The sequence below is a fragment of the Rosa rugosa genome, chromosome 6, assembly GCF_958449725.1.
Source record: "Rosa rugosa chromosome 6, drRosRugo1.1, whole genome shotgun sequence".
In the NCBI taxonomy this organism is placed as follows: Eukaryota; Viridiplantae; Streptophyta; class Magnoliopsida; order Rosales; family Rosaceae; genus Rosa; species Rosa rugosa.
The window spans coordinates 5,479,157-5,488,027 of NC_084825.1; the positions used below are offsets into that span (position 1 = coordinate 5,479,157).

Consider the following 8,871-nt stretch of genomic DNA (forward strand, 5'->3'; position numbering starts at 1 on the left):
GTTTAAATTTCTTAGCTTTTATCATATGTAGGAATTAATGATATAGAAAAGGATATAATTTGACTTTGACCATATGTGTACAACTCGATTCTTTACAAATGCATGGATATATTTCACTTTTTCTGTGGAATATAGACAAAGGTTTTTGCTCCCACTTCCTTGAGTTTATCTGTGGTTTTTTTTTTTTTTAAATTTTATTTTAATTTTATTATTTTTTTATGACTAGATTTCCATGACTTCTTCATGTTATGCTGTTGACTTTTGAACATTGAATTTGCAGGAAAGATTCACCATGCTGAAAGCAATGGTATGAGAACCTTAAGGAGATACAAGGAAGGATTGTTTAACAGTACCACAGCTCAGATATATTGTAGAAAATTCTCAGCCATTGGCAATGCTAAAGCTGATAGACCCAGAGACCAAGAATGCCTTGTTTGGTTGGGCACAAGTGCCACTCATATATCGCTTTTGCATCAAATCTTGCAAAGCAGTGCAAGAACAGGTGCACCTATGGAAGGAAAGGCCTGCCATGCACAGAGTATTCGTGTTGGATTACAATCGGACACTTTAACGTCTAACATGCTTATTAACATGTATTCAAAATGTGGCTTACATAATTGCGCTAGAAAAGTATTTGATGAAATGCCTGAAAGGAGTTTAGTTTCATGGAATACTATGATTGGGTCACTTGCCCGGAATGGGGAGGAACAAGAAGCTCTTAGTGTTTTCGTACGTATGCAAAGAGAAGAAAACCAATTTAGTGAATTCACTGTTTCAAGTGTTCTTTTCGCTTGTGCTGCGAAATGTGCTGTGTCTGAGTGTAAACAGCTTCATGCTTTTGCTATTAAGGTAGCAATGGTTTTGAATGTCTATGTGGGGACTGCATTGCTTGACGTTTATTCAAAGGCTGGATTGATAAAGGACGCAAGTTTTGTTTTTGAGTCGATGCCAGAGAGGAGTGATGTCACGTGGAGTTCAATGGTTGCTGGGTACGTGCAAAATGGGCTCTATGAGAAGGCTTTGGTGTTGCTCCACAGAGCTCAAATGATAGGACTAGAACATAACCAGTTTACAATGTCTTCTGCTATTTGTGCTTGTGCAGGTCTGACAGCTTTGATAGAAGGGAAGCAGGTGCATTCCTTGTTGTTTAAAACTGGATTTGGTTTAAATATCTATATCATTTCCTCTCTGATAGACATGTATTCAAAATGTGGTAGCATTGGAGAAGCATACACCGTGTTTCAAGGTATGGAGGACAGGAACACTATTTTGTGGAATGCCATGATTTCTGGGTTTTCTAGACATGCTTGCTCCCTAGAGGTGATGATCTTATTTGAGAAAATGCAGCAGGCAGGTATGCTTCCAAGTGAAGTAGCGTATATATCTGTATTAACTGCTTGTAGTCATATGGGATTGGTTGAAAGTGGAAGGAAATATTTCAACCTCATGATAACAGAACACAATGTGTCCCCAAATGTTGTTCACTATGCATGCATGGTTGATATTTTTGGTCGGTCAGGGTTGATTCTTGAAGCCCGTAATTTGATTGAGAATATGCCATTTGATGCTACTGCTTCTATGTGGGGTTCACTGTTAGCTTCTTGTAGGATCCATGGAAATTTTCATTTAGCTGAGATAGCAGCTAAGCATTTGTCTGAGATAGAACCGAACAATGCAGGGAACCTCATTATGTTGTCAAATATTTATGCAGCAAATAATAAGTGGGAGGAGGTTGCAAGAACAAGGAAGCTTCTTAAAGAAAGTGAGTTGAAGAAGGAAAGAGGGAAGAGTTGGATTGAAATCAAGGACAAAGTTCACTCATTTATGGTCGGAGAGAGAAAACATCCTAGAATTACTGAGATATACTCTAAGTTAGACCAATTGGTGGAAAAATTAAGGATGATTGGATACAAGGCTGAGATTGAACATGATCTTCATTATGTCGAAGAGAGCAGAAAACATGAACTTCTGAGGCACCATAGTGAAAAACTTGCTCTTACTTTTGGGTTGATGTGTTTACCCTCCAATGCACCTATCAGGATCATGAAGAATCTTAGAATTTGTGGGGATTGTCATTCTTTTATGAAGATCGCATCAAGTTGTTTGGGGAGGGAAATCATTGTCAGGGATACTAAAAGGTTTCACCATTTCAAAAATGGTTTTTGCTCTTGTCGGGAATTTTGGTGAAATACTTGTGCTCCATTATGTCACTGACTACTTACTGTTAGCATTTTGTGCACTTTCCTAGTTGTTGCTGAGCAAAGGGTGCGAAAAATATTCATTTGATGACTATTAATCCAATAGTCTGGATATGAGAGACGTATGTGTTGAAGTTTAGGAACTAGGTAATAGTATCCCGATCAAAAAGCTGATGAAGGGGGTAAGGGAAACAGGGAGTCTACTGAATAGGCAAGTAGTGGACACATTAAGCCCAAATGTGGTGGTTAGGTTAGTCAAAGATTTCATTTTACCAAGTCCAATGTTGTCAGATTAGTCAACGTTTATATGTTTCGATGATATCCTGCATCAAGAAGTGGTCTTAAAGGGGTATTATGTCTGAGTAAATTATGGGACCCTTGCATTTGGAGTCAATGAAGGGCAGGCTTTGTGAAAGATCTAATTTTATGAAGTTCATTGTAAGTCAGATTAGTCAACAGACATTTTGATGCAATTTTGCACTAAAACAGACATTGCAAGAAAATGTGGGAAATTAAAGGAAATGAAGATGGTTTGCCTTTCTTTTTCTCTCCTTTATTATGACTATTAAATGATCCAGCAAGATTATTTCTTCATGACTACTTGAGTATTCTAAGCATAAAAGCTGTCGCTGTAGCTAGGATCATAATGTTAATAATGTTGGTTTGCATTTTTTGCTTTTGTGGTCTGTAGGATTAATTTCTTATATTATTGGATTGATGTCAGGATCTGAAAAGGAAATACAATGCATAGACAACATGATGTGGTCTGTAGGATTGCTTTCTTATATTCCTACTCCATGTTCTGTGTTTCAGAGATATAATTTTTTTTGGTTTCTCTTTTCTTTCTGTACCTGATGAACCAATCTAGTTGGTAGCGTTCTTATTGAAAGAACAGCATTTGATAGTTGGAAGGTCTGGATTGAAGAACTGTTTGATGAAGATCTCAGTTTGTAAAGACTTTGATGGTATCTGGAGTACAAACCATTGATCCAATTACCTCTCCAACTTGTCCATTCACTCTGAATACCAAGGATCAGACACTGTCTCCACTGCAAATGGTTAATGACTCCCCCATAATCCATGTTGGCATATACTGCCTCACCAACCAATCTAGGCTCCTCTGCACACAGCTTTGTGAAGCTTTGGCAATGACTGTTGCATGGCCAAAAATCTCTATCAAATTGATTTACTAAAGGTAAATGCTACTCAATCCTCATGCACTTGCATAATCTGGTTAATTATTATTTGGATGTGCGTATGTAAACATATAAGAATGTACTTGATCATCGCTTGTGCAAATGTAAAATGTTATAAGTTACTATAACACAAAGAACTAAATCAACTTTTATATATGATATGACATTTAATAGTGACTTTTGGTACTATTTGAGATTCTCACCATTTGCAAGCATTCATTTTGGTACTGTTGGAAATGCCTAGGTGCATATGGTGTCTGTATTCTAAAGGCAGGTTTTGGAAGAAACTGCCCTCTCTAGTTTGTGTCAAAATACTGATTCTGGAGTTTGAAGTTTCATACAGACCGAGTATTCCTTTGTTGTCTGTTTCAGTAATATTCAGTTTCACATTCTTGGGTCCAGCTCTTATTTGCATGTCTATTTCCATGCTTTTATAACTTACAGGCAAAATTCTTGTTATCACAATGACAATGTCATCTGTTGGTTGCCATATTGCCTAATTGTTTATTTTGTACTTGACAATGTCAAATAGAGTATCCAAGGCTAGCAAAGGTAGCAGAGCATCTTTCTAGAGACGGCTTATGCTCAGACTCAGCTCAATCACGACGATACCATACGATGTCGAGCTATGTATTTAGGGTAGTTATATAGAGTCAGTCTGCAATATGACATTTTTGACTTTTATTGTATAGCAGACATCTTTTATATGGCTTTTATTGTATAGCAGACATCTTTTATATGGCTGGAAGCCGAAAAAATTACTGAATTGCGAAATAAAGATTAGTTTTTAATTTGATTTCATTTTCTCCTCACCTGTCTAGTCTTCCTCTGGGAATGGTTTCTCAGGGAATGGTTTGTGCAGTGAGTCTTTTCGGCCTAATTCTAGATTTCTAGGTATCTCTGGGAATGGTTTCTCAGGTTGGGCTGGGCTGGGCTATAGCCTATAAGGAAGAATGCTTTGACGCCCTTTATTACTTATTTTACTCTTAGCCTGCAAATCGACAATCGTGAATATATGTCGTCCACCATTTGGTCTATGAATTTCTAATTGCCCTGGTTAAACTTTTTTTTTTTTTTTTTTGAGGTAGGGCTAAAACGGCTGCCCTTAAGCCATAACCATTAATAAAACCATAAAATACACGGGGGGAACATAAAGCCTAAACCCCAAATTACAAGAAGCCTTAAGAGAACATTCCGAAATAATATCAGAAGTCGCTACTAATATTGTGTATTCTAACACGCACCAATTAGTAAGGAGTGCACAACTGGCTACTCCATTTGCTTTACAATTTTTGCGACATACCGGAAAGATAATGCTCACACGGAACCATAATAGACTAATAATACCAACTTTCCCACTATGTTGCCACCGAAAAATAAATCCGGTGACACATGGTTTTATCCTGCCACTAGGAGGCTGCGACCATTTGACAAAGCAAGAAGCTCGCCGCCGTCCTAGACCAGACACGGCACTTAAGGTGCACAAATCGGGACAGCGTCCACCTCGCCCTACAAACCTAGAGTAGGACATTATTAAGGGCATAAAGCCACCTAACACTAAAAAGAAAATAATAAGCAGAAAAGGAAAAGCAAAATAAATGGGCCTAGAAAGAATCTCCTGGCCCAAGTACCATGAGGCCCAACTAGAGGCCCGCACGCAGTCAGCCACCGCTGGGAACGTTCCCGCCGTCGTACCTCCACCAGAATCCCCGTCACTCCCACTCCCTGGCTGCCAAATCCCGACATCACTCGACCACCCAAAAGTAGATCTGAGGTGGCCCGAAATCGACGACAACCACTGGCCGCCGCCCTTCCACTGGCCAACGCGGTATCGATCTGCAGTCAAATCAGATCACACCCCTGCAGTCCAAGCCGTCCACCCAGCCAACCCAAAATCTCTTTTCTTCATCGTCGATGCCCAAAGATGGAAGAGATGTTGCAGCCCCGCCTGCATTCCACCACACCTCCACCTCTGCTTATCCCTCTCACCATTGCTTCCAAGCGGCAATGACAAGGCCCAGATCGGAAACCTTGCGGCCTTCAACGTACGACTTCCGTTTCGACCACCACTGGTCCACGAGGAACCACCATCGGACAGTAAGTCCTCTTTGGCCTGTCCGACGACGACGTCCCAAGGACGCGCCGTCGGACCAGGCATGAAGAAGACGCAGAGGAGACCAAACCTAGGGTTTTTTCGTAGAGAGAAAAAATATATTTTTCTTTTGACAAAATCTATTGATTGCCCTGGTTTAAACTTTAAAAGCCTGAAAATTGGGACACAACTATGCCGATGAATTATCCATCAACAAAAGCCTTCTTGAATCATAAGATGGGTTGTTGAATTATTCGTTGTTGATGCTCTACCACAGGATGGGTTTGACACTGGGAATCATAATTGAACTTTCCATTTCTTTAATGCTTATGTATTGGGATTAAGAGTAGAGAAACATCCATTATCAATGAAAACTTATTGCCCGCGGGGCTCGTCAAGACGAGGGTATTGTGGGAAAAAGTTGTTAGGTGTACAAAGAAATTTCAATAAAAATTACAATTTGCTGAGTGTACTAAGATTTTTGCGAGGTACATTTAGAAAGACCATTAGTATCAGGGGTGTCTTAAACCCTAAATAATCTCACCTTCATTCAGGATTTACCCAAAATAATCTCAGTTGGGCCTAATTGCTTGGGCCCAAATTGTTTCGGAAATTCTTCTCTGGCTCTACACCTTTGCCTCAGGCGACCCTCTTCTTTCACAATTTGCTTTGCTACTACCCTCCGTCAAAGTCTTGCACTAAACCCTCTCTCTCTCTCTGTGCGACCCAGAAGCCTTGCAATTTTCGCAGCCATGGCGAGCACCAAAGTTCAGAGGATCATGACCCAGCCCATTGTACGTTCTCTTCTCCATCTCCCCGTTTCTCTGTTTTCTTTATTAACCTTTACCTGACAATTCTTCATTCTGTTTTCTTGGCTTTCCTGGGGGTTTCGCTACTTCAGAACTTGATTTTCAGGTTCCTCCAGAGTGTAAGTCCTCCTCTTTTTTTCGCTTTATTTGCTTGATTTTTTCGTTTGGGTTTTTTTTCATAAACCTCGCATCGCATCTAGGGTTTTTTATTGTTTGAAAATTCTGGTTTCAGAAAGCTCGAATTCAGATTTGGCTCTTTGAACAGAAAGACGTCAGGATTGAAGGCCGAATCATTGTAAGTTTGATTTTACTTTTATTTATTTTGCTTTCAATTAAGCTTGTAATTGAGGTGGATGGTAAAGAATAGTTGAAGTGTGAAACAATAAACAACACGAATAGCCAATATTCTATCTCTCATTCATGTGAAACTAAATTCGTTAACCTTATCAGATTTAAAAGTAATATGGCAATTTGTAGTTAATCAGATACTATCATTAGTGCTTTTCTGTTTTTAATGTAATATTCACTTCCTCGGTTGAGTGATATATGTGCAAGACTAGATCATTGAGTTAACTCAAAAGTAATGTGGTAGCTTGAATATTTCTACTGAAGTGTCCCACTAAATTCTGGGTGAATTGATCGATCTAATAATGTACAAAAAAATTGTCTAGTGCAAATGAAATTTGGGTCGAATGTAAAATCTGTGTCAATCTCTTTTTCCAAACCTTAAAGTCAGTTCCTTATGGTGTAGCAGACTCATTTGTAGCTTCCAAAATGACTCAGCAGTCTTGAGCCAACAAGTTTTGTAACCTATAAGCTCCAACTGATGCAGAACTGGAGCTTGAGGCTATTGTGTTGCTGAAATGATAGCAAAACTCTATTGTACTTCTAGCCATAACAAACAAGAAAAACAAAAAGATAAGCTGTAGGATTAAAGTTGGAATATAGTAGGAGCAAATACAGCACTAGTTGGCATTTATGTGTTAAGCACATCAGCTTTTGCCTTGTCGTTTAGATTGGGGTTGGGAACTGGGATGGGATTCTGAATTTTGAAGAAGATGGAACACTCACACGTATGTCTTTTCTTCTTGTGATGCCTTATACCGGATGTCTTGAACCATATTATTCCTGATTTCATCATTGTTAGGGGATATGCTTACTGACTTTATTTATCTCCATTTGTCATATTTTTTTTGCTATAATTCAGTTACATGTCTTCTTTAGTCCTATTTTCTCCAACAAATGTGAAGACATTTTGTCTCAATTGAACTGTTGCCACAGATAAATAAGGAAGCCAACATAATGAAGAGTGTAATCACTAATCAGCATCCTCATATATGCACATTCTCTCTCCCTATCTGTGGTCAGCATTATGATCTGAGCTGAGTCGAATAATTATCTTAAAATCTTTGCTGGTTGTACAGGGTTTTGATGAGTACATGAATTTGGTTCTAGATGATGCTGAAGAAGTGAGCATCAAGAAGAATACCAGAAAGACACTAGGTGAGTCCCCTCCCTCCCCTTGCTCGTTTTCTGTTGGCCCCGTATTTGTGTAAACTCTAAATTGTTTTGTTTATTTATTCTCTTTTCAGGAAGGATTCTTCTTAAAGGAGATAACATAACTCTCATGATGAACACGTAAGTGTATTTAAACCATCTCTCTGAATCTCGACCGTGACCTCTACTCTAACCAACTCTAACTGTGACTCTTTTTCTTACTCTGACTAGGGGGAAATGATGATTGATCTGAGAAATGATTATCAACATCCTGAATTTGATGGAGATCAAGCTATTTGGACTTTATTCTGTAGTAACATGTATTTTGGATGCCAATCGTCTGTAGTAGTGATTGTATTGATGACCTCAATGGATAACTGATATCTCTCATGCAGAATTACTTTTGATATAATATGATGGTCCTTGGCAGGTGATTTGCATAAAAACCTAGTTTGTTGATTGCTTAGGTGAATGCCTGAATCTTTCTGCCCGTATGAGTAATCTCTATGAAGCTGTGTGAGATTGTTTGTTGTTTCTCAGCCGGTAGCATTTGTGTAATCCTTGTAGACGTGTCAAATGGGCCGCTTTGGCACGACCCTGGCCCGTTTAGTAGCGGCCCAGCATGGCCCAAGCACGATAAAGGGTGGGCCGGGTCGGCGCGGTCCATTGTTGCAAGTCGGGTTGGGCCGAGATATATTGATCCATGGGCTGGTCTGGCTCGAGCTCATTATGGGTGTGGTTTAGGACCGAACACTGATTTATTGCGGGCCAATTCGTTATAATAATAAATTTTTATATTATTTTAAAAGATACGAAGAACTTTCTGTGATGAGATAATGTTCTTTTTTAAATTCACCAATGCTATTAATGTTTTCAAAACAATAAAATAAAACATTTATATCTTTGTTTTAACTTTTAACATAAGTTTTTTTTCCTAAACATTTAAAGATATGTTTATTAAATAACATTTATATCACAAGCACAAAAAATGAGTGTAGCGCCGCTCTCCCTTAACCCTAGCCCCCCCAAGGCTTGAATTTCTATTTCTAGTCGTCAAAAGCTGATCTCAACATTTGATT

General features: G+C 38.9%; 2 protein-coding genes across 3 annotated transcripts; both read left to right on the forward strand.

The window, feature by feature from the left end:
• Positions 1–286: 286 nt before the first annotated feature.
• Positions 287–4,104, forward strand: LOC133715518 (pentatricopeptide repeat-containing protein At5g04780, mitochondrial-like). 2 transcript variants are annotated; one of them, XM_062142033.1, is made up of 2 exons: positions 287–3,393; positions 3,927–4,104. In XM_062142033.1, exon 1 carries the CDS (start codon positions 310–312, stop codon positions 2,185–2,187), a length of 1,878 nt encoding a protein of 625 aa, XP_061998017.1. In that variant the 5' UTR covers positions 287–309; the 3' UTR covers positions 2,188–3,393; positions 3,927–4,104. The 2 variants fall into 2 exon arrangements, with proteins under 2 accessions (XP_061998017.1, XP_061998018.1); XM_062142034.1 differs by having other exon boundaries at positions 287–2,448; positions 3,067–4,104.
• A 2,021-nt stretch (positions 4,105–6,125) lies between these two features.
• Positions 6,126–8,238, forward strand: LOC133715524 (uncharacterized). The gene is made up of 6 exons (XM_062142043.1): positions 6,126–6,280; positions 6,388–6,414; positions 6,528–6,590; positions 7,720–7,798; positions 7,888–7,933; positions 8,024–8,238. Exons 1-6 carry the CDS (start codon positions 6,239–6,241, stop codon positions 8,031–8,033), a joined length of 267 nt encoding a protein of 88 aa, XP_061998027.1. The 5' UTR covers positions 6,126–6,238; the 3' UTR covers positions 8,034–8,238.
• The last annotated feature ends 633 nt before the right edge of the window (positions 8,239–8,871 follow it).

What these genes read in the sequence shown, in the direction of transcription:
- LOC133715524 (XM_062142043.1), top strand. Translation starts at nt 6,239, where the DNA reads ATGGCGAGCACCAAAGTTCAGAGGATCATGACCCAGCCCATT. An exon ending in GGATTGAAGGCCGAATCATT is followed by an intron (nt 6,591 to 7,719) that starts GTAAGTTTGATT and finishes CTGGTTGTACAG; the next exon opens with GGTTTTGATGAGTACATGAA. An exon ending in GAATACCAGAAAGACACTAG is followed by an intron (nt 7,799 to 7,887) that starts GTGAGTCCCCTC and finishes TTCTCTTTTCAG; the next exon opens with GAAGGATTCTTCTTAAAGGA.
- LOC133715518 (XM_062142033.1), top strand. Translation starts at nt 310, where the DNA reads ATGAGAACCTTAAGGAGATACAAGGAAGGATTGTTTAACAGTACCACA.